Consider the following 24727-nt stretch of genomic DNA (forward strand, 5'->3'; position numbering starts at 1 on the left):
GAGTGGCTGTTTTTTGCCTCCTCAAGTTTTAATTTATCAAAGATGTTTGCAAATGTTTCTATGCTAAGTAAGCTCCTCTTGCTTTTTAGTTGACCCGTATTGTTGACACTCGCTGTCTGGGTTTGCTGTTAGAAGGAAGTGATGGCAGGCTGGGAAAGCTCATATTCTGAGCCTATAAGGTTACATGGAGGTAGGCATGGGTGGGAAAAGAAGCCCATCCATTTTCCTGACACAGGTTCCCTATCCCTGAGAAAATGGGTGTGTGTGCCTATACCTTCTTGCAGCACTACAGGTGAGCAAGCATCTTTGTTCACCTCTTCATGAAAGGCAGAGGGCATCTTGCAGATCTGCTGGAACAAAACACATACTGACCTATGTTTGTGTGTATATATGCAACATACAATGTATTAATGTCTGCTTGCTAAGTGGAATACATCAGCATTCCTTAGAAGCATGCAATAAAGTGCCAGTGTAATGCATTTACCTCGGTCAAACCACACCGGGAATATTGTGTCCAATTCTGGGCACCACAATTTAGGAAGGGTGTTGACAAGATAGAACATGTGCACAGGAGGGCAACCAAGGTGATCAAGGGTCTGGAACCCAAGCCTTATGAGGAACGGTTGCATCAATGACAGATGGCCATCCAATCTCTGCTTAAAAACCTCCAAGGAAGGAGACTCCATCACCTTCCCAGAGAGTCCATTCCACTGTCGAACAGCTCTTAGCACCAGGAAGTTCTTCTTGATGTTGAGTCGGAATCTCCTTTCTTGTAACTTGAAACCATTGGTTCATGTCCTACCTTCTAGAGCAGGAGAAAACAAGCTTGTTCCCTTATTTGAATACAGCTATCATATCTCCTCTCGGTTTCCTCTTTTCTAGGCTAAACATACCCAACTCCTTCAACTGTTCCTCATAAGGCTTGGTTTCCAGACCCTTGATCATCTTGATGAATGCCTCTTACAACTTTTCTTTTGCTGGCCTATTATAATACTGAGTTGACGCTTGTAACCAAACATTGCCCAGACTTACATCTTAGCTTGTAACACTTGGGATCCACGCTGGCTCATGGGAGATCCTGTGCTGCTTGGCCACAAGGTCATGGTTATGAAAACGTTGCCATGCACAAAACCAATGGCTGCCAAAGACCCCCCAGGTAGAAATTTCACATGACAATAAGTCAATAGATCAGCATACCAAGCGAATTTGGTTTTGTGGGTCACCATACCAAAACAGCTAGGAACTGCTGAGATAGCATATGCAGGAACAAAGGAAGCTGAATTATACAATGGTCTATCCAGCTCAGTATGGTCTACACTGACAGGCAGCCGCTCTTCAGGGTTCCAGGCACCTACCACTAGCTACAGCACAACAGAATCAGACACACGGCATTGGAGAAAACCAAGAGACAATTGCATCTCTTCTGGGAAGCCACTGGAAGATGTTTATGGACCCTCAATCTCTCAATGTCCCCCCCCCCCCCGCAAGCCCATTTGTTTGCTTGGCGGAAAGATTAGTCTCCCAGGCTCTCTCTTTTGTTTGCCCCAGTTTGTCCAGCTGTAATTGTGGGCTTTTATAGGGGCTTCAAAAGGCCTCCCCTCTCCAACCCTCTCCTCCACACAACCCCCCTGTAGCCAGTGCTAACGGGATGGCTTTAATGCCAGGATGAGAACCCAGCGGCATCCTTGCAGGGAAGGAGGAAGGTTCTGGGGTGATTCAGAGCCCGGCCTGAGGATGGTTTTGCACATTGTTAAAAGCAAACACAAACACACACACACACACATGAATGAAACACAAGTCATCTTTTCCAGCAGAGCTGCACATTGAAGAAGTCTCAGGGATGATGCATCACGCAGCCACGCCAGACCATTAAAACACGCTTCTACTGGTTAAGTTGACATACAAACTGCGGGACAAGGACAACTGTGACTTTAAGGAAGAATGGGAGCTTTTTACAAATTATCTAAAAAGACAACAAAAAGAACTGGACCCCTTGGCAGGGTTTGAATAAACATACACAAATTTATTGGTTGATAACATGATAGATAGATAAGGTAAGGATATGTACAATTTTATAACATGCAGAGAATAACATGTGCTGTGAAATCAGAGAGAGGAGCTGAGGGAAGTCTTGGGGCGGGAGGAAGGGTTTGAAGGGGGTGGGTGGGTGAATAGTGAATATGATAGGTTTTGATAGTTTGTATGTTTAAATTATTAATAAAAAAACAAAACAAAAACAAAACACACACACACACACACACACACACTTCTACCACTTAAGAAGATAAGAACACGAGAAGAGATTTAAGGAAGTTCATTTCAAAGGCTTGGGGGGAATCCTGGCTCAGTGGTAGCACATCTGGTTTGCATGCCAAAGGTCCCAGGTTCAATGCCTGGCAACTCCGGGTAGGGCATAGGAAAAGACCCTGATGGGAAATCGTAGAGAGATGCTTCCAGTAAGAACATAAGAAGAGCCTGGTGGATCAGGCCCATGGCCCATCTACTCCAGCATCCTCTTCTCCCAGTGGCCAGCCAGTGGAAACCCACAAGCAGGCATCAAACGCAAGAGCAACTCTCCCTTCCTGTGGTTTCCAGCAACTGGCATTCAGAAACAACCATGGAGCAGTACCAGATTTATGTATAAGCTAAACAAGCCATAGCTTAGGGCCCCACTCTCTTGGGGGCCCCAAAAAAATTTAAAGGAAAAAACAAACTGGATGTACATTTCCAAAATATAAGATAAAAACAAATAAAATAAAACCTACATACAGCAACAGTGTTTTGTGTTGTGTAGGATCCTATTTTGTTATGTGCAAATGGCTTTGGATACCTATTAGGTCCATAAATTACTATATAGCATATATTCAACAACAAAAACAGCGATAAATTGTTGTTGACAAAGGACAGATGGGCATATAAAGGGTGCCATTACCTTCAGTAGCCTAGGACCTCATCAAACCTAAATCTGGCCCTTCCTTGGAGGCAGAGCTTAGCCATCATGACCAGTCGCTATCGATGGCCCTCTCCTCCTCCATGAATTTGTCTCGTCCTCTTTGAAAGCCATCCAAATCCTGTGAGAGGGAGTTCCATAGTTTAACTATACCGTGAAGGTTGGATGGCGCCCTGTACTCCTCCTTCCGGCAACTCCTGCAGCCAAGCTGGTGCCAGACGTATCGCTCTGCCTTCCTTTGGACCACGTCAGCGAGTCTGAGAGAAGGGCAACTCAGGACCTTCAGACACAATGCCCAGGCTTGCTTGCACTCCAAAGAGGTCACTTTTGGTGCTGCCGATGCAGCTGTTTGACTTTGCCCCTGGAGGCGCAGACCATTGTCTCTCGAGACAGATGGATGCCAACGGACATGAAGAAGTCCTTCCTTTTATCTACCACAAATCTTGCAACACTCAGATCCCTTGGGTAGCCATGAGGTTTAGTGTTATGAGAGAGGCAATGCGTGGCAACTCTTCCTGTTTTATTCAGTCCAGTTCCGTGGGGAGGGGGCAGTGCCAAAGCTGTTGAGCTTTTCTTAGGGGGCAGGATTTGGTTGGAGGGACAGGCATCTGCTGGGGGAGGGGCAGAACCTCAGTTTACTGAGTACTTTCATTTTCATTATCATCATTTATACCACGCCCACCTGGCTGGGTTTCCCCAGCCACTCTAGGCAGCTCCCAACAAAATATTAATAACACAATAAAACATCAAACATTAAAACCTTCCCTAAACAAGGCTGTCTTCAGATGTCTTCTACAAGTCAGATAGCTGTTTCTTTCCTTGACATCTGATGGGAGGGCGTTCCATAGGGGAGGCGCCACTACCAAGAAGGCTCTCTGCCTGGTTCCCTGTAACCTCACTTCTTGCAGGGAGCAAACCGCTAAAAGGCTCTTGGAGGTGGACCTCAGTGTGTGGGCTGAATGATGGGCGTGGAGACGCTCCTTCAGGTATACTTTCCAATAATGCTCTCCAATAATTTTTGTGGATCTAAGCCCATGCCTGAGAAAATTGCAAGAGGTAAACAGGAAGGAAAGAGCCCTGCCCACCCTGACCTCAATTTTTTGCCCCAGCACAGTCCACTGGCTAAAGAGTAATCATGGGCTCCTTCTCCCCTTCCTTCCTTCCTCTCCTACAGTCTCACCTACTGTGCGTCTGCAAGGATCATTTAGCCTCTTCCTGAAAAAAAAGGTAAAGTCCACCCAGTCTTGTATCATCATAATCAATTATCCTCCCTGATAATTAATTCCAGTCGCAAACGACTCTGGGGTTGTGGTACTCATCTCGCTTTACTGGCCAAGGGAGCCAATGTTTGTCTGCAGACAGTTTTTCCGGGTCATGTGGCCAGCATGACTACACTGCTTCTGGTGAACCAGAGCAGTGCACGGAAACACCGTTTACCTTCCAGCCGGAGCGGTACCTATTTATCTACTTGCCCTTTGACACGCTTTCGAACTGCTAGGTTGGCAGGAGCTGGGACCGCACAATGGGAGCTCACCCCGTAGCAGGGATTTGAACCACTGACCTTCCTTGGCAAGCCCAAGGCTCAGTGGTTTACACCACAGCACCAACCCCCCCTCCCTTTAGTCTCTTTCTAATGGAGTGCAAATGGCTCCCAGCCATGGCCAAGAACAATCCTATCAAGGGGCTATCACTACCCCCCAGGAGGAAAAGGTCACCCAGATATGCAGGCCACCTGGCTCAGCCCAGATACTTCATTGACAGCACTAGGGGTCAACCTGTCTCCAGAATTCAGAATACTGTATATTCAGAACACCCTGGAAGAATCGTCCAGTCCAAGCTTGCTTTAAAGATATAGAGCTGCGTAACATTATGCGTTGAAAGCACTTGGCTTTCCCCCAAAAGAATCCTGGGAACTGCTGTTTGTTCAGGGTGCTGGGAACTGTAGCTCTGTCAAGGGGCAAACTATAGTTCCCAGGATTATTTGGGGGAAGCCGCGCACCTTCAAATATGTGGTGTGTATGACAGTGTGGCACAGTGGTTAGGGTGTTGGACTAGGACCTGGGAGTCAAGGGTGTTAATCTCACTGGGCGGTCTTGGGCAAGCACTCTCAGTCTAACCTACCTCACAGGGTTGTTGTGAGGATTAAATGAGGGGGGGAGAACTATGTACTGTATGCCATAGCTTCTCATAGGAAAGTGGAGATATAAATGCAATAAGTAGTAAATAAGGAAGAGGGTTCTGGACTTGAAGTTCCTTGCCAACATTTAGCAGCAGTCGGGCAGACTCAGGCCACCTTGCCACAGCTTTCCCTGCTATGGCGAGATGTACTGCATTTCTACTGAAATCATTTGGGGGGAAATAGCTCAGCCAGTAGAGCATGAGATTCTTAATCTCAAGGTTGTGGGTTCGAGCCCCACGTTGGGCAAAAATATTCCTACATTGCAGGGGGTCCCTTCCAACTCTACAATTTTACGATCTCTACACCAATCCAGGTGCTGATATTCCTGATCTCACAAATGTTTACTTAGATTTGCTTTCCCCTGCAGCTTTGCTAGTGGCTGCGGATGCCCCAAACATCCAGAGGGCAGATTTTGGGGTGACTTTAATATGAACTCAGTTGATTTCCCTGAAGTTGACACTCAAGCAAGTGGATACACACAGGATAGCAGGCTGGAGGTGTGGTTTTTTGGGGTAAGGTATGTGTTGAAGGTGGCAGCTCTCCACCAGAAAATTGGTATGAGGTCCTGATCCGAGTAGGGCATCCATTCTGGATAGGAGCCCCATGGCAAATGGTCCTTCCAGGTTGAGCTGTGCTGCTTTATTAGGGTGGATGCTAGAATCCCGAACGGCACCACTTTGGGGGAACCAGATTTCGATGCAATCCCCACTGATCTCAGTGTGGTTTGTTCCCAAGAGCAGAGAAATGTGCAGGCTGCAGGTGCTGGGGGCGGGGGGGGGGGGAGGAGGAAGGTAGGGCCTGTGATGAAGGGGGTGGGGAGGGGAGGGGACCACTGACCCCAGCCAGGCGAATCCTCTCTTCAACGCTTAGCACATGCTTTTCACTAAACAAATGTTAGGTAGTTGGCGCAAATCTTCTCAATGTGTATTCGCTTTGTCCCTTTGCACCGAGAGAGAGAGAGAGAGAGAGTTGGACATCTGGCAACCCCCGGCCCGATTTTGGCAGCTCCAATTAAATTGAACATCTAGAAAATCACAGCTCAGATCATTAACACATGTCTTTGTCTGGCTCTCCAGGAACAAAGAACTCAGATTAGTACCCAATAGAGTTGCCAACTTTTTTTAATTGACCCCTGTAGCTGTGCCTTAATAGCGGTGTGGAAGTGCCAACATTAGCAGGTGATAAGGACTTTCACCAGGAGGGGAAATGGTGTTTTTTTTTGTTTTTTGAGGTTGAGGGGTCAACAACTAGAAATCTTGAGGGAAATGGAAATACATTCAGCTGATCGAACCCAAACTCCTTTTATATTTTAAACAACGTAAAATGCACCATTTATAACTGAGCATATAAAATTGCACAATTTGGCAAGCTGACGAAACGACTCTAGAGCGATCCGATTCATATTTACTCAGAATTAAGACCCATTTAGTAGCGCTTTCTCCTAGGTAAGCGCACAAAGGATTGCAGACCCGCAAAGGATATATGCCTTAGTTTCGTGCAAGGAAAAGTGCAAATATACCCAATAGGAGAAGGAGAGGGAGCCAGCCAGCTGCACCATATGATACCTAAGCACCTTCATTTTCCTCCACATCAGAGAATCATAGAATTGTAGAGTTCGAGGGGACCCCAAGGGTCATCTAGTCCAACCCCCTTGCAATGCATCCAACCTCTTCTTTGATTTTATGATTCTGCGATACGATTTTCCTGAGAGTCTTTCCCAACTGAACACAGTAGGTAAACGCACATCGAACTGCCCTGTAACTCACCCTGACATCCCATTACCGAAAGCAACGGCCCCTTTCCCATATCATTTAGGGTCCGGTCTCTTCCACGGCTTCGGAGATTATTTTCTGCTTCCATCTGGTGGTGATTTTCCAGAACTGCTGTGCGGAGAAACCTCTGTTGAAAAAAACAAGGGGCGGGGGAGGCTTTCTTTGGCCTGCCCGATTATGCTGGCAGACCCAGAGCCATGGCGTTACGAATTCTGTGGAATCTAAACTGCCATATAAGAAAATGCAATATATAAGAAATAAAAGAAGCAAAAAGGGGGGGAAATTAAAAAAAGATTTAAAATTGTACAGCATCGAGTACAGAGCATCACTGTTGCTACAACAGGCAGAGAAAGAATTAGGCAACCCACCAAGACCTTCAGCAGTTTTCAAGTGGCCCACAGGGAGGAAAATGAATGGGAACCGCTGCATGAATTCCTGAAAATTTACACCCAAATGCAGGGCCGGCCCAAGACATTTTGGCATCTGATGTGGACCCCAAAACAATGTCCCGCTTTCTGCCAGGGAAGGAGGGGTGGGAGTAGATCTACATCAGGAACAAGAGGGGGTGGAAAAATTGACATCTGCATCTGCTGCCCCTGTGAATTCTGCCGCCTGAGGCAGTAGCCTCACCTTGCCTCTTGGTTGGGCTGGCGCCGCCCCAATACATCTGTTGGCTTTTAAGGTGCCACAAGGCTCTTTTTGGCAACAGACTAATGCAGCCAGCCCTTCTTGAGTCTCCAACTGGAGGCTGTTTTCAAGCCTAATTGCTTCATGGGTGGAGAAGCGAGGCAGGCAGGTTGAGGGCCAAATGAAGAGTTCCTGGGGGCCACATCTGGCCTGTGGGCTGGCAGTTGCCCTCTCCTGTTTTCCATCAACATCTTTCTAGCATTCTCCTACCAGGAAGTCCTTTCTGAGCCGGCACCTTTTTTGAGGGACCCCAGGATAATAGGGGTGCATTTCAGAGAAATCTGGAGCCAAGCTCTTATGTCCAGACTCTCTTTTTGCAGGTGACAGCGGTTTCAACCAAGGTATAGTGAGTTGTGACTAAGGCCCCTTCAGACCTCTCTAAGTATCCCTGTTTTCCAGGGACACCCCTGATGTGGGAGAAGCCGCCCCAGTTTCTGATTTGATCCTGGAATGTCCCACTTTTCCTTTGGAGAAATGTTGGAGGATTTAGAGTTATCTGACCCCCGAGTCGTCTGAAGGGAATCCTTTATAGGGATGTTTAATGTTTTATTATGTTTTTTCTGTTTTTATTATTTATTAAAGTCGTACCTTGGCAGTTGAACGCCTTGAGACCCGAATGTTTTGGCTCCCAAACTCTGCAAACCCAGAAGTGAGTGTTCTGGTTTGCGAACGGTCTTGGGAACCTGCATGTCTGACCTGGGTTCCGCGGCTTCTGATTGGATGCTGGAACTTTCTGCAGCCAATAGGAAGCTGTGCCTTGGTTTCCAAATGTTTTGGAAGTCCAACGGACATCCGGAATGGATTCCGTTCAACTTCCAGAAACAACTGCATTATGCGTTATTTATTATGTTTGATTATGTTTTCATATATGTCAGCCCCAGAGTGGTTGAGGCAACCCAGTAAGATGTGTGGGGTATAAATAGTAAAAATATTATTATGGAATGGGACGTCCCTATTTTCATTGGAGAAATGTTTTTTGGGGGGTAATGTCCCCTAGAGGGACACAGGTGGTACTGTGGGTTAAACCACAGAGCCTAGGACTTGCCGATCAGAAGGTTGGTGGTTCGAATCCCTGCAACGGGGTGAGCTCCCGTTGCTTGGTCCCTGCTCCTGCCAACCTAGCAGTTTGAAAGCGTGTCAAAGTGCAAGTAGATAAATAGGTACCGCTCTGGCAGGAAGGTAAATGGTGTTTCTGTGCGCTGCTCTGGTTCACCAGAAGCGGCTTAGTCATGCTGGCCACATGACCCGGAAGCTATATGCCTGCTCCCTCGGCCAATAAAGCGAGATGAGTGCCACAACCCCAGACTTGATCACGACTGGACCTAATGGTCAGGGGTCCCTTTACCTTTACCCTATGTTTTCATATATGTCAGCCCCAGAGGCAACCCAGTAAGATGTGCGGGGTATAAATAGTAAAATTTTTATTATGGAATGGGATGTCCCTATTTTGATTGGAGAAATGTTTTTTTGGGGGGTAATGTCCCCTATGCGCTGCATTTTTAAAGCAGCACCAAGCCGCTTCAATCCTGGGAATTGTAGTTTTTCAGGGCGCAGGAACTACAGTTTGTTACAACTGAGGGAATTGCACCCTGTGGGGGAAAACTACAGTTCCCGGAATTCAGGGGGGAAGGTTGCCGTGTGCGCCAGTGGTGCTTTAAATGTTTGGGGTGGGTGTGACCTTCCTTCCCGCATGCACCCCACTGCAAGATGTGACTCCCGTCACGTCCCTACCCAGACAGGAGCCCATCTGCTGTACTGCCTGTGCCACGAGGAGGTGGTTGACCTCCCTTATCTCTCACCGCCCACTCCTGAGCGGGTGCCGGCTGCAGCTGGGACAACTTTGCAGCTCTCTCCCAGTTCCCGGGCAAACCATGGGAGAGACGGGGGTGGGGTGGGGGGTGGCCCAAGTCCCTTCCGGCTCTCAAGGTGGCCGATCTCACAGGCCTGGGGCACATGAGAGCGGAGACCTACCAAGGTAAGCATGGAAGTAGCTCTCTAGCAGGGTGGCTCCTGAGAGGCAGCAGGAGCAGAGAGGGGTTTGTTTGCTTGGCTTGTCAAACAGGCCCTTGCTATGGAACAGGGCAGGCCTCTGACGGGAAGCACAGTTTGCGCTGCGGACTGCGTGCCACAGGCAGGCCGAGCTGGAGGACAAGAAATTCCGCAGGGAATTCCAAATACGCAGGGCATGCCAGAGGCTGGGTGGAAGGCCTCTAGCTCAGTGGCAGAGCAGCTGCTTCTCATGCAGAAGGTCGCAGGTGCCTGGCATCTCCAGATAGGGCTGAGAATGTCCCCTGCCTGAGGTGACCAGCTGCCAATATTGCATTGCATTGCATTGCATTGCATTGCATTGCATTGCATTGCATTGCATTGCACTGCACTGCACTGCATTTATACCCCACCTTTCCCCCCCAAGGAGCAGAAGGTAGTGCACATGGTTCTCCCCTTCCTCATTTAAGGACAGACGAAAGAAACCACTCCTTCACCCAGGGACCTCACTCCCACCAACCTACCTGGCTTGAAAAGGAGGATTAGACTAATTTATGAAGGAGGCGGCTGTTGACGACTGCAGTCATACCTTGGTTTTTCAACTTCCTAAAATGTTCGAAAATGAAGGCACGGCACGGCTTCTGATTGGCTGCAGGAGCTTTCAGCTGCATTGGGCGTTTGGGTTCCAAAGAACATTTGCAAACTGGAACGATCACTTCTGAGTTTGAGGCGTTCGGGAGACAAAACTTTCGAGTTGCAAGGCATTTGAGCACCAAGGTACGACTGTACAAGCCAGGATGACTGTGCTCTGCCTCCACAGTCGAAGGCAGCGATGCTTCTGTATACCAGTTGCTGGAGAAACTGCAGGAGGAGAGAGTTGCTCTTCTGTTTGGGTTCAACTGGCTGGCCACTGTGAGAACAGGATGCTGGATCAGATAAGCCATTGGCTGGATCCAGCAGGATCTTCTTCTGTTCTTAAAAATGTGGTCGAAAGGTCTAGAACGTCAACGCAGCCTATGGCTGGTGGGTATCCAAAGCTGTTCAGAGCTCCAGGAGAATTGCGCTTCTCCCTGTGAAAGTCATCCCGTCTGTGTCCATTTGATAGCTGAGTCTGGAAAGAGCATGAGATGGGAACCCTAACCTCAGGGTTGTGCATTTGAGCCCCACATTAGGCAAAGGATTCCTGCATGGCAGAGGGTTGGACTACATGACACTTGGGATCTCTTCTAAATTTATGATTCCATGATTTGTGACCCACCCTGGGACCTCATGGTGCAAGGAGAGTCAGGAATCATAACGATGATTATGATGATACAAGACTGGGTGGACTCAGTATAAGGCAGCTTTCTGGGTTGCTATGATATGATAATCTTTATTGTCATTGTCCCATACAGAACAACAAAATTGAAAAAATCTACATCAAACATTCAAAACTCAACAAGCCTGCTATCCCAGCCTGGTTAGCCCCCTAAAAACTCTGATACCCCAAAATTAAATACAATATACTCCCATAGAGACTACCTTACACTGTGTTTAAAACCAAAATTGCATTTGAATAGAAACTGTTTCTCAGACAGCTAGTCCTAGTCTTTATAACCCTGTACCTTCTTCCAGAAGGCAGAAGCTGAAAGAGATCATTTCCGGGGTGCGCACTATCCTGCGCTATCTCTGCAGCTTTCTTATGGCACCTGGAAGCATAGATTTGATCCAAGGTGGGAAGAGTGCACCCAATTATTCTCTCCACAGTCTTTACAACCCTGGACAGCATTGTTTTTTTCCCTGACCGTGCAGCTCTCAAACCACACACAGAGACCATAAGTTCATATATTCTCAACAGTACAGTGGTAAAATGCCATCAACAGGTCCTTTGAGAGATTATTTTTCCAGAGGAGTCTCAGAAAATATAACCTCTGCTGTGCTCTCTTCATCAGGTTCTTGCTGTTTTCTCTCCAGGTCAAGTCATCTCTCAACTCCTTTCTCTCTTTTTCGCTAGGTCTTTTGGAACAGATGCATCCAGACCAGGGGAAACTTGACAGATGCCAGGCTCATCATCACGGGGCCATGTGAGCCCAGCTCCAGGTTTTGTGATGCTCGCCAGAACCCCCCAATTTCACCGACTGAGGCGAGCAGGCGGAGCAGGACTGTGCATCTGGCCCCGAAGAACGAGGAACGGCCACGGTATAGAATGAGCCTCTTAATCTCGGAGCCGTGTGTTCGAGCCCCACGCTGGGCAAAAGATTCCTGCACTGCAGGTGGTTGGACTGGATGACCCTCAGAGGTCCCTTCCGACTCTACGATTCTGTGAAACTCTCGCACTAGGGAGCCAGCTCGCCAGCCAGCCGGCCTTGTCATTCCTTGCCTCCTCCGTCAGCCAAGGAGGAAATGTCTGGAAGTGGGAAGTCTTCCTGAAGGCTCGGGCTTGCTGCTCGGAAGCCGTTGACCAGAGGTCACCAGCAGCTTCACAACAGGAAGCCGCGCGGCGCTGGCTCGGAGGTGCCGGCAGCTACGCAGAAAGCCCGTCGGAGCCCCCTTGGCCTGCCCTCGTGGCTGTGGCACCGTTCAAGGCACCGTCCATGGAAGCCAGGCGGGAGCTAGGAGGCAGCCGCTGTTCCCTGGCAGGAAGATGCTGTGACAAGGAGGCTGCCAGCTGGGCATGGAGCTGAACCGTGAGTGCTGGGCTCGCCCCAAGGGGTCTCGGAAGACACAGGCAGGACCCCTGGGGAGACCGGCCTGTGGGTCAGCCACACACCCTTGTCTGCTGGAAGCCCTCCTTCTCCCCAGTCCTAGATGGCTGGAGGGAAAGGCACTCTGTGCATGGGCTGGAGCGAGGGGTCTGACTCTGGCAGGCCAGGCTGAGTCTCAGGGGCTGTGGATGGTGTTGCCTCCAGTCCAGAGTGTCCTGAGAAGGAGCGGGGGTTGATCTAGATGGCCCTCAGGGTCCCTTCCAACTCTACCATTCTATCCAGGACTTCCTCTCCACTATGGATTTCCCCAAGGACAAGTCTTGCTGTTACACACAGCAGCGCCTCTCTAAAAAGCAGGGGGGTGCTCCCTCCCCCCCCCAGAAATGTGGCTTAATTGTATGCAGATGCATGCTCCTTTGACTAGTTCTTTAATTGACAAATGGTCATGTGGGTCACTGACTAACAGTACAACCCTCTGCATTCCAAAATCAGTCCTGCAGAATTTGGTGGGGCTTACTCGTGAGTGGCTACAAGATTGCAGTGTAAGATTTAGTTCATTGGGTGACGTCTTTTTAATTAGCAGAGGAAAGAACTTGGATCCTGTTTTGTTTTCATGAAGCCCAGTTCAGGCCAGCGGTGAAAATTCTGGAAAAGAAGTAACGAAACTGAAATTGTTATTTCCAGCATCGGGGTGGGTGGAGAGTGCTGTGCCTAAAACCTTCACCCTCTCCTCTAGGTGACCTTTCCATCCACCTCAGATTATGAGGTCTGCTTAAGGTTTCTCTGTGTTGAGGGCCAGGCTCTCTGCACATGCTCAGAGGCACTTTTGCAGCCTCACATGTTCAGCTGCTAAGCCTTGACGTGTGCACAACGCACCATTTCAGAAGTGAGGCCGGGTTATCTCAGCTTCGCATACAGCAAATATTAATACAATACTAGAAGGTGTTTGAACAGGAAGGAGAAGGCACCCACCCCTTTGTACATTGAACCAATGATGTCTGAAATCCATTTTCACCATCATCCTGGTCCTCTATTCATACGCAAAACATTTTCCTTCTGGGTCAAAGGAGGTGTGTGTGTGTGTGTGCACATACAATCTCTGTGTGTAGGAAGCAGAGGTGCTTGTTATGTCATCTGCCTGATAGCTCAGCTTCGGAAAGGCAATTTTAACTGGGAAATGGACTGGCAAGGGAATTGCGGAGTCTGTGGACAGCTCCTTTGCCCGCAAACTCACCCCAATTCAGCCTCCCATTACCTGGGGCAGAGGGTTTCCTTGTCCCACTTAACCTTATCATCATTATTCATCACATTTCCATCTCAGTTTTTCCATGGCTCTCAATATGGCGTCCGTGGTTTCCTGTCCTCCTCATTCAACCCCCACAACAACCCTGTGAGGTAGGTTGACCTGAGAGGAAAGCCCAGTGTTAAATGAGGAGGGGGAGAACCTCTTTGAGGAGGAAGGAAGGAAGGAAGGAAGGAAGGAAGGAAGGAAGGAAGGAAGGAAGGAAGGAAGGAGGTCTAGGGAGCCAACCTGCCAAGCTGATTCAGAGGATACCAAACATTTGGCCATCTATCCTTTTGTCTCTCCTCCCTCAAACCTCCCTTAGGGCTCCTCCTTCTCCTCACTGTATTCTTGCTCTGTTTGGACCTGTTTGAGATGAGTCCCACCAGGCTGGTTTGTGACAGGAGGCTTATCCAGAAGTACATCACCGAAGCCATGGACTTGGAGGACAAAGTGGTAAGCAATGCAGTTTCACTTCACCCGAGCAGATCGGGGCCCTCAAAGCCTTGGCATGTTTTGCTGGCTTCCATAGACTTTCCTTAAGGTTGCACCACTCACTGAGTGGGTGGCATGTGATGGGTGGCCCAGAATAATACTCAGAGCCATCCAAGACATTTTGGCACCTGAGTTGGACCCCAAAATGGGGCCTCCTTTCCCCCCACCAAAGAAGAAGGGGTGAGGGCAGATCTACATCAGGAACGAGGGAGAAAGATTGATACTGTGACCTGCTGCCTGGTGAATCCTGCCGCCTGAGGCAGTTGCCTCACCTTGCAAGAGAGCCAGTGTGGTGTAGTGGTTAAGAGCGGTAGTCTCGTAATCTGGTGAACCAGGTTTGCATCTCCGCTCCTCCACATGCAGCTGCTGGGTGACCTTGGGCCAGTCACACTTCTTTGAAGTCTCTCAGCCTCACTCACCTCACAGAGTGTTTGTTGTGGGGGAGGAAGGGAAAGGAGAATGTTAGCCGCTTTGAGACTCCTTCGGGTAGGGCTTGGCAGAAATGACGAGCAGAATCCGAAACCAGGGAAGAGAAGCAGCGCAAGAAGAATGGAAAAAATTCAAGGACTATTTAAAGAAATATTACAAAGTTAATGAAAGTTAGAATGATGTTGGACTGGAAAGTAAATGGTTACTATTAGTAATGGTTAAGACAAGGAGAATAAGGAAGAATAGTCTAAATTTAAATTAAAATAAGGGAAGATTTGCTGAACAATCGATAAGAATTTGGAATACAGAAAGGGGAGGCATGAGGAAGTCGGGGAAGATAGGATATGAAATTAGGATATGAAATGATACATGTTTTTTGTTTTGTTTTTGTTTTTGTATGTTTATGTTTGTTCTATTGTGTTTATATCGAAAAATAAAAATATTATAAAAAAAAAAAAAAGAGACTCCTTCGGGTAGTGATAAAGCGGGATATCAAATCCAAACTCTTCTCTTCTTCTTCTTGCCTCAAGGGTGGGCCAGCCCTGATAATACTGCCCAGCTGCAAGGAAGGACACAGTTTATTTATTTAGATCAACCTTCCTCAGTGTTGTGCAGGGTTTCCTAAACTTTGGTCTCCAGCTGTTTTTGGACTTCAACTCCTATTATCCCTAGCTAGCAGAACCAGTGGTCAGAGATGATGGGAATTGTAGTCCAAAAACAGCCAAGTTGGGGAAACCCTAGTTTAGTGCTTCCCAAATGTTTTGGACCACAACTCCCATCAGCCCAAGCCAGCTCAGTAGAATTTTTAACCACACAGCACAGCGTTGGGGCAGCCACTATTTCCTGTAGTTCTGTGAATAAAATGCAGGGAGAGAACCGTGTGTCTACAATAGTGGCCAAAATTGTGGAAACCTTTTAGAGAAAGTGTGTTTCTGAGGTTTGATGGCTCATAACACCACTTTTTTTTGAAGCAATACCATAAAATTATATATCAATGGAAAGATAATTTAATGAAGAATGTAATGCAACAAAGCATGTTCAGTTCTCTGTATTCTATCAAAAGCTATAGCCAGATAACCAGCAAGAGAAGTGTTTAGACAGCCAATCAGGTGTCATCTTGTTTTGGCAATGATGGCTCATAACACCACTTTTTTTTGGAGTAAAACCATAAAATTATATATCAATGGAAAGATGAGCTACAGCCCCAAACCATGTTCTTTTGGGTACCCATGAAGTTTGGCCGTAATTGCTTTGCACCTCATTTGTGGGGTGTGACTTGTTGGGGGCCAGGTGCCAGGTGGTTGCATTTGCTCTGTGCATTTGGCCATTCCTGCCAGCTGGCCTGGTTGCTTCTCCTCTCAGGGGTTTTCTGTCCTTTCCGCAGAGCCAGTGCGAGGAACTCCCCTTCCTCCAGCAGCCTGTGCAGCTGCCCCTGGTGGGGTTCAGCCTCCGAGAGTGGATGGCAAAGACAGTGAGTATGTAAAAATGACCAACCCACCGTCTATGGGTCAAGGGCTGGGGCCTGGGCTTGTTGAGCTGTGATGGCTTTAATCCAAATGCTACAAGCATTTGACCTAAAAGAAGATGCCATGGCAGGCTGGAGGGCTCACACTCAGTTTCCCAACCAGCCATGGCATCTTCTAGGATCAGGGGCCGATCTACTATGAAATTAATGAAGCTGGGAATGCCGACCTATTAAACAATTTTGGAATGAAATATATGAAGAAATCAAAAAGATGTTTAAAATATCTTTTAGTAAAAAAACGGAGGCATTCCTTTTGTGTATAATTACAAATGATATTCCTGACAATCAAAGGAAAGTATTCCTCTATGCGACAACAGCTACCAGGATGCTCATAGCAAAAAATTGGAAAGGGAGAAAAATTCCATCAATGAAAGAATGGCAAATTAAATTTTGTGAATATATACATCTCGCAAGACTCACAGCATTCATAAGGGGACAATCGGACCAAAAATTAGTAAAAGAATGGGATTGTTCTAAAGAGTATATGAAAAAACATTGTTCTGGAGTAAGTATATCGGTATGTAACGAATGAAGCTTTGCAGGGTTAAAGAAAGTGAAAAATGGTGCAAAAAGTATAAAGACAGAGGTAATCTACATTAGACACAACAATTTCGAAACTTTGAGGTCTTAGAACAAAGGAAGGAAGTCAATACGGGTATATGTATGTAATGATTAGAATGATGATAAGGTTTTATTTGTAGATTTGTGGTTTTTGGTTTTTTGTTTCTATTTCTTGTTTGTATTGCTTTATTTTGGATTTAATGTTTGTAATTTTTGTTGTAATTTTGCATTGATTTTTTTTTAAAAAAAGAAAAGAAATTAATGAAGCTTCAGCTTCGAAGCCCTAATTCCAGAGGGACCCCAGAACATGGGCATAGTCAGGCAGGCAGGGGAGGGCAGCTGCCTCCCCCAAATCAAGTAAATAAATTTTAAAAAATACTTAACTAAAACTAGAAATAATCAGAATATCTGGAACTGAAATGCTCACTGAGGTCACCTGGATGACTTCAGTCCACACTGTTTTTTTTTTTAATAAAAAAATGGGTCTAGTAGACTCAATTTCACCATTCTATGATGCACCGTGCATATGTTTCCTTAATTTTCACACCCCTCACAACTCGAAAACCATAAGGCATAGGAAATATTTATTCACTGTGTTGACTTTGACGTGTGAGACAACCCAGTACAGCAACTTTAATCAAAATCTAGGATGTAGCAGTTATTATTATTATTATCATTTAAAAAAGTGATTTGTTGTGGAACAACCCCACTGAAGAAGGTAACAGGGCTTACCCCAGGGGTAGGCAACCTAAGGCCCGTGGGCCGGATGTGTAGCGCCCTGCTTGTGGTTAACGCTTAGCTGGAATGAAATATTCAACGCAGCAATAGAGAAATTAAAATAATAATTTATTTGTCAGACAAATAAATGAGAGACACAGTGGTATATGGTTACCAAAGCTCTGCCCACTCCAGCCCTGATGGCCAGCACTTATATTTCCTCAGCCCAGCCCCCTTGCTCCTCCTTTGGCTGCCTCTGTCCAATCAGCCTGGTTGAAATTCCTATTGGCTGTTTGCTAGAACCAGTCATAAAAGATACACCCATTTCCTATTACCTTTTATGGGAGACAAAGAGCTATATTTCCTTCTATCTATAAATGGCAAACAAGTAGCCATATATCTTACATTTGCCTCAACAAGGCACCTTAATTACCAGATCACCTCTTGCCCTTCTTGCCCTGTTGCCCTCCAAAACAGATGGCTAATGGTTTTAAATTTTTATCTTAAACAGAGGTCAGAGATCTTGGGTTCACATTCTCACACACCATCAATGAAAGATCTCCTTCTTTGGAGGTCTTTAAGCAGAGGCTCGACAACCATATGTCAGGAGTGCTCTGATGGTGTTTCCTGCTTGGCAGGGGGTTGGACTCGATGGCCCTTGTGGTCTCTTCTAACTCTATGATTCTATGAAATAAGAATCTAACATAAGAATCTAACATTTCTTACTTTCTAAATCCTTTGCATAATTACATTTAAGCCAATATATTTCATACATAACATATATAGATTTTTAGAAGCAAAGGCCTTTTCTAAGTAAAAACTTCTTCAGTTTACAACCCCCTTTCCTGGCCAGTTGCTTTTCCCATTAGCTCTTGCCCTTTAACCTGTGGCTCAAGTCTCTAATGGGAGACACATGATATTATATTTTGTTAAACAATGAATCCTACTATTTACCAACTCTTAATTAGTGCTTTTGCAGCATGATTGTATTCTGTAGGGTCAGTAACCTAGTAACCTTTGCTCTCAGCCTGTAATTCCCTTTTTACAACTTTGAGAATTTTGGCTCCTGCTATAAATCAGGGGGCCCTTGTCCAGGAGGATAAACATCTGCCAAAAGTCTTTTAGACAGCTGGTCTTCTGCCTGGCATTAAAAACACACAAGCATCTGCAAATATATATATATATATATATATATATATATATATATATATATATATATCTCATTTTAAAATACAAGTCTTGATCAGAATGCCTCAGATGCGGCCCAACCGCCTTCTAAATCTGGCCCAAGGATGGTCCAGGAATCAGTGTGTTTTTACATGAGTAGAATGTTTCCTTTTATTCAAAATGCATCTCTGGGGTATTTGTGGGGCATAGGAATTCGTTCATATTTTTCCCCAAAATATAGTCCAGCCCACCACATGGTCTGAGGGATGGTGGATCGGCCCACAGCTGAAAAAGGTTGCTGACCCCTGGCTTATCTAGACCTCGTGGCTAGTTGCTCAAGCTGCAGGACCCCCAAAATGTAGATCCGCCACAGTCTAGGATACTCCATTCCGCACAGACCCTGCAACAGACCCTGGTATTCTGCAGCCACGGATTCTTAGTCCTCGCTGGGTTGTTCTGCCTCCATCCTAAGGGTGTCTTTCCATTTCCATTTAATCTAATCTGACTCCTGCAAGGCAACACCACCCTCTTGTGGTGCTGCTTTGATTACGCCAGAAGAAGCACACAGAAAAGGAGTTTACTCTCACTCACCCTTATCCCGCCACCAATCCCCGGGCTCTGAGTTCCTGAGCTGGTTCCTTTGCGTCCAGCCAGTCCATGACATACTAGGACCTGGGAGAGCAGAGTTTGAATCTCCCATCCTTACCTATCTCACAGGTTTGCTGTGAGGAATAATAATAATAAAAAATTATTTATATCCCACCCATCTGGCTGGGTTTCCCCAGTCACTCTGTGTGGCTCCCAGAAGAATATTAAAAACATTAAAAGCTTCCCTAAACAGAGCAGCCTTCAGATGTCTTCTAAAAGTCAGATAGTTGTTTATTTCTTTGACATCTGATGGGAGGGCGTTCCACAGGGTGGGCGCCACTACCGAGAAGGCCCTCTGCCTGGTTCCCTGCAACCTCACTTCTCATAGGGAGGGAACTGCCAGAAGGTCCTTGGAGCTGGACCTCAGTGTCCAGGCTGAATGATGGGGGTTGGAGATGCTCCTTCAGGTATACTGGGCCACGGGCAGGGAGAAGTCTGGACACCACCTTCAGATCTTTAGAGCAAAGCTGAGATATGACCACAACAACCAACCAATAAATAAGAAATGTCAGAATCACCCAACGACTGCCTCTCTCTCTTACTCTTTCAGAACCAAGACAAAGGGCAAGAAACCCTCCGTGATCTGGCTGACTTGGTGGATGGCACAGCAGCCGCCCAAACCCAGCTGAGCCGGGGCTGCGCCCTGCCACTGCTCCAGCAGCTTTATGAGAAAGCCAGCTCCTTCCTCCTGCAGCTCCGAAACTTTGGGTGGCAGGTGAGAGGCCAAAGGGGGCTTTCCCAGGATCATGATTTATTAAATTTGTACACTACCCTTCATCTGTAGATCTCAGGGCGGTTCACAACATAAAATACAAAATAAGAACACAAAAGACATGATAAAAACAAGAACAAAAAACCCCACAAACCAATAAACCTCTCTCCTCCCCACCCCCAAACACATTTAAAAGTCAGCCAAGGCCTAGTTGAAGAGGAAGGTTTTCCCCTGGTGCCTAAAGGTGTATAATGAATGTACTAGCCAAAACTCCTTGGGGAGAGCATTCCACAAATGGGGAGCCACTGCAGAAAATAGTTACAACTATGGGATTTGCTTCCGCAAGGTGTAGTGATGGCCTACAGAGGATTAGACAAATCCATGGGGAATAATATCTGCAATGCCCTCTGGCTATGTACTGTTGGAGGCAGTAGGTCTCTGAATGCTAGTTACTGGAAATCACAAACAGCGAAAGTTGTTCTTGCACCCAGGCATGGCTCTGGTTTGCTGACCTCGATTGCAGGGATGGAGGGGGGACAGACTTGCGGCCCTTCAGATGTTTCCGGGCTGTAGCTGGGGGGCCTGTCTTCCTGGGCGCAGTTTGGGGGGGGGGCCTGCAGGGCATCACGAGCTGTTGCGTCCTTCTCATCCAGCCTCCATCTGGTGCATGTCTGTTGCATCCTTCTCAGCTGCCCTCCAGGGAAAAAACAATGCTGTCCAGGGTTGTAAAGACTGTGGAGAGAATAACTGGGTGCACTCTTCCCACCTTGGATCAAATCTATGCTTCCAGGTGCCATAAGAAAGCTGGAGAGATAGTGCAGGATAGTGCGCATCTCTTTTAGCTTCTGCCTTCTGGAAAAAGGTACAGGGTTATAAAGACTAGGACTAGCCGCCTGAGAAACAGTTTCTATCCAAATGTGATTTTGGTTTTAAACATAGTGTAAGGAGTCTCTATGGGAGTATATTGCATTTTTAAAATGGGGTATCAGAGTTTTTTTTAGGGTTAGCGGGTGGCGCTGTGGGTAAAACCTCAGCGCCTAGGACTTGCCGATCGCATGGTCGGCGGTTCGAATCCCCGCGGTGGGGTGCGCTCCCGTCGTTCGGTCCCAGCGCCTGCCAACCTAGCAGTTCGAAAGCACCCTTAAGTGCAAGTAGATAAATAGGGACCGCTTACCAGCGGGAAGGTAAACGGCGTTCCGTGTGCTGTGCTGGCTCGCCAGATGCAGCTTGTCACGCTGGCCACGTGACCCGGAAGTGTCTGTGGACAGCACTGGCTCCCGGCCTATAGAGTGAGATGAGCGCACAACCCTAGAATCTGGCAAGACTAGCCCTTATGGGCAGGGGTACCTTTACCTTTACCTTATCAGAGTTTTTAGGGGGCTAACCAGGTTGGGATAGCAGGTTTGTTGTTGTTGGTTTTGAATGTCTTATGTCGGAAATGTACTTGGAGCCAGTGAAGATCCTTCAGGACCAGTGTTATAAGGTCCCAGCATTCATTCCCAGTCACCAGTCTAGCTGCCACATTCTGGCTTAGTTGTAGTTTCAGAACCACCTTCAAAGGTAGCCCCACGTAGAGCGCACTGCAGTAGTCCAAGCAGGATATATCCAGAGCATGTACCACTCTGGCGAGACAGTATGCAACTGTTCCTCATAAGGCTTGATTTCCAAGACCTTTTATCATCCTGCATTCAAGATTTATTTATTTCATAAAATTTATGCTTGATTGCTTTTTAAAAAAAAATTCAAAGCAGCTTACCAAAAATTAATGTTTTTTCACTGTGGCCATTAGCCCTTACAGGCACCCCCACACTTTCTTTTCTCATTCTAGGAACAGAATCCCACCGCACAGCCCGAGAGCGGCTCCCAGTTAATTCCTGAAAGAAACCTTAGGACAATCTTTGGGACCTACAAACAGCTTGTGCGGGGAAAGCTCCACTTCCTCTTCCATGACTTGTGGAAAGACTCCTGCAGTGCGGAAGATTAACAGAGGGCTGCCAGCCCTGCAGCCCTGCAGCCTCCCAGTCTGACCACCTCCAGGGGCCACTGAAAGACCCCCCCATGGGCTGCTAGCCGGATCCTTCAAGGGAGAGAAGCACAGGATGAGTAGCAGGCCCTCTGGTGGCCAGGTGTGGAAGAGCAAGCCTGGCCAAGCCCTCAAAGCACGGGGGTCAGTGGGAAAAAACACACACCCAAGGAAGGAGGAGATCCTCATCGTGAAGGCTTGCTCTAGCAGCCTGCAGAAGTGTTTCCAGAGCTGAGTGATCCCAGCTAGGTTACTGGAAAGGCCCGGCTGCCAGCCACGATGGCAACATCCTGGTGTCGGAGGCAGCACACGTGTCACCAGGGGGTGAGAGTGTGGCTGCACTCAGGTCCTGCTTGCAAGCTTCCCAGAGGCACCGGACTGGGAAGTGTCCTGATTTTCCAGGGACAGTCCTGGAAAGACAAAGCTGTCCTGGTTTCTGATTTGATCCCGGAATGTCCCACTTTCCCTTTGGACATCCCTATTTTCATCAGAGAAACGGTGGAGGAGATAGAACAGGATTCCCTATTTTTACTGGGGAAATGCTGGAGGAGAGAGGACACCCCTTTTTTCATTGGAGAAACGTCGGGAGGATGTGCTGTAATGAATGGATACTGGACCTGCAGTCTCAGGCACCGGCTAAGTTCCTCACATGATCTTATACTCTTGGAGCCATTCATCGCCTTGCTTGGGAAATGGGCTGAGATTTTAGGAGCTCCCCCCGCCATGTACTCTGTGGAAAGCCAGTGGGGCAAATGGGCATTGCTCAGCATCTTGAGAGAAAGGATAGGAGCTCTTTCCTCTCTTAGAGACCATGATGGATGCCTGGACTCTTTCTCAGTATCAGGGCTTCCAGCTGCAGGGGACACACTGAATTGAAAACACTTAGAATTCCTCTCCAGGCTTTTCCCCATCTGGGGTGGAGTGTGCCATGGACATTGGGGGCAGGTCTGGCCCCAGGCCTCCACATTATTCCCACATGGCTTTGAACAGGGTCCACCAGATAAATTGGACCACGATGGGTGCCCCCACCTCCTGCAATTCCACACACAGAAGCTGACACAGGTCTCTTACTTTGATCCTGGAGATGGGATCCTGTCCTGTCCTGTGCTGGTTAATGACCAAGTTTAATGGATGCGAGGCCAGCTACGAGCCCCTGATAACATGTCACTGCTGTTGGCTTCCAGTGACCTCACTCTGCCCAACGGTAGGGCCAGCCCCAGTTTGGAGTAACACCTGAATACAACCAGAGTATTTGTTTAAAGTGGGGGCAGCCTCTGGCACGTTGAAAAGCTGTCACACAACTTCTGTTCTCCTCCCGATGCCAATAGCCAGAGGACACGGTGTGGGCAGCTGTGGAACAAGAACGGCTGGCTTTGGGCAGCAGGAGACACCCGAGGAAAAGGGGAACATCTTTTGCACCTGCCTATGGCCATGTGACATCCTCCCACCCACCCACGAGTGGCAGCAGGAGACTGATGCTCCCACCCAGAGGGAGGCAGGGTGTGGTGCTTTCTGAGACTGGACCAGAACCAGCCCTTCCTGAGGCTCTGTGCTGGAAGAGCACAACGGCTTTCTACACAAAACCTTAGAACAATAAAGACTTATGCTTTTTTTAAAGAAAAAACACACACACCCCAGAATGTCTTCCGTTGTATCTTACCAGCCACATGGGGATAGGTGAGCAAAATACAGGGTACGAAGAGGTGACTGTTCCTTGCACGCAGTGGGTGCATCATGGGAAAATTCCAGAGCACTACAAAACACACGTTGCTTGAAGGAGGAGGAGTTTGGATTTGATATCCCGCTTTCTCACTACCCGAAGGAGTCTCAAAGCGGCTAACAATCTCCTTTCCCTTCCTCCCCACAACAAGCACTCTGTGAGGTGAGTGGGACCGAGAGACTTCAGAGAAGTGTGACTAGCCCAAGGTCACCCAGCAGCTGCATGTGGAGGAGCGGGGAAGCAAACCCAGTTCACCAGATTACGAGACTACCACTCTTAACCACTACACCACGCTGCCACTCGCAGCCCATGGTTCGCTTGTTTTGGCACAGTAGGCCGGGCTTCCTCAGATGTTTTGGACTACAACTCCCGTCCGATGGGAACAGTAGCCCAAAGCAGCCAGAGAGCCACAAGGCTGCAAAAAGCTTACCCAAGGCCTCTTCCAAAGTGAGGTTTCTTTGAATGAATGCTTTTGTTAGGCTCATTATCAGGGAGGACAGCGTCATGTGTGCAAACATATGGCCTGGGCACAAAACTGGTTAAGAACCACTGAAAAATTCAGCCGTAAGGATCCCCTTGAAGTGAAAAACAACTCCAGGTAAAGTGCAAGGAGGGCTCTGCACACACAGTAAAAAATAGGGTTGAGTCAGTGTTTCCAAGGACTGTGGCTGAACGAGAGATACTGGAGCGATCGGTTAACAGAGGCTGGTTGGCTAGAGGGTGAAACACCCAGTATGACATATATTTTGCCTACATAGAGCGTCCTAATGGAAAGCTTTCATGCACTCTTTGAACTCTGTCTGGTAGTGCATTGCTGAATAAAGTATGAATTTGGTGTACTCGAACCCACAAGGGAATCTCCTATTACACCACAAAAGCCAGAATCCTGGTCCTAGCCCAGAATCTTGTCATTCCCCCTTTTCCTTTGTGACATTATCAGGCCAGCTTTCTCTTCATCTGTCTCGCTCTGTCCTTCTGCCCAGGAAGGCCATGTCTCATTTGCTATTTGAGATGAAACTTGGCCAGGATTGCAGTATTTGGAGTGGGGGGTGGTGAGGAAGAATCCAGATCCTGAACATTAGGAATAGATATATGACAAATCAAAAGGTCTCCAAAAGCAAACAGATAAGTGAATTCAATCTGCAGAATATGGATTTCTGACTGCAGTCTTGCAAGCTTGTTATTCTCAA

The 24727-nt window shown here is 47.4% G+C and overlaps 1 protein-coding gene across 2 annotated transcripts; it reads left to right on the forward strand.

The window, feature by feature from the left end:
• The first annotated feature begins 9392 nt into the window (after nt 1–9392).
• On the forward strand, nt 9393–24382 carry THPO (thrombopoietin). Of its 2 annotated transcripts, XM_083613001.1 has the most exons (6): nt 9393–9563; nt 11568–12240; nt 13866–13996; nt 15849–15935; nt 19633–19797; nt 21623–24382. In XM_083613001.1, exons 2-6 carry the CDS (start codon nt 12228–12230, stop codon nt 21776–21778), a joined length of 552 nt encoding a protein of 183 aa, XP_083469127.1. In that variant the 5' UTR covers nt 9393–9563; nt 11568–12227; the 3' UTR covers nt 21779–24382. The 2 variants fall into 2 exon arrangements, with proteins under 2 accessions (XP_083469127.1, XP_083469128.1); XM_083613002.1 differs by lacking the exons at nt 9393–9563; nt 11568–12240 and adding an exon at nt 13528–13653.
• Nucleotides 24383–24727: the final 345 nt, after the last annotated feature.

This window comes from Podarcis filfolensis, assembly GCF_964270895.1.
Source record: "Podarcis filfolensis genome assembly, chromosome: 5".
In the NCBI taxonomy this organism is placed as follows: Eukaryota; Metazoa; Chordata; class Lepidosauria; order Squamata; family Lacertidae; genus Podarcis; species Podarcis filfolensis.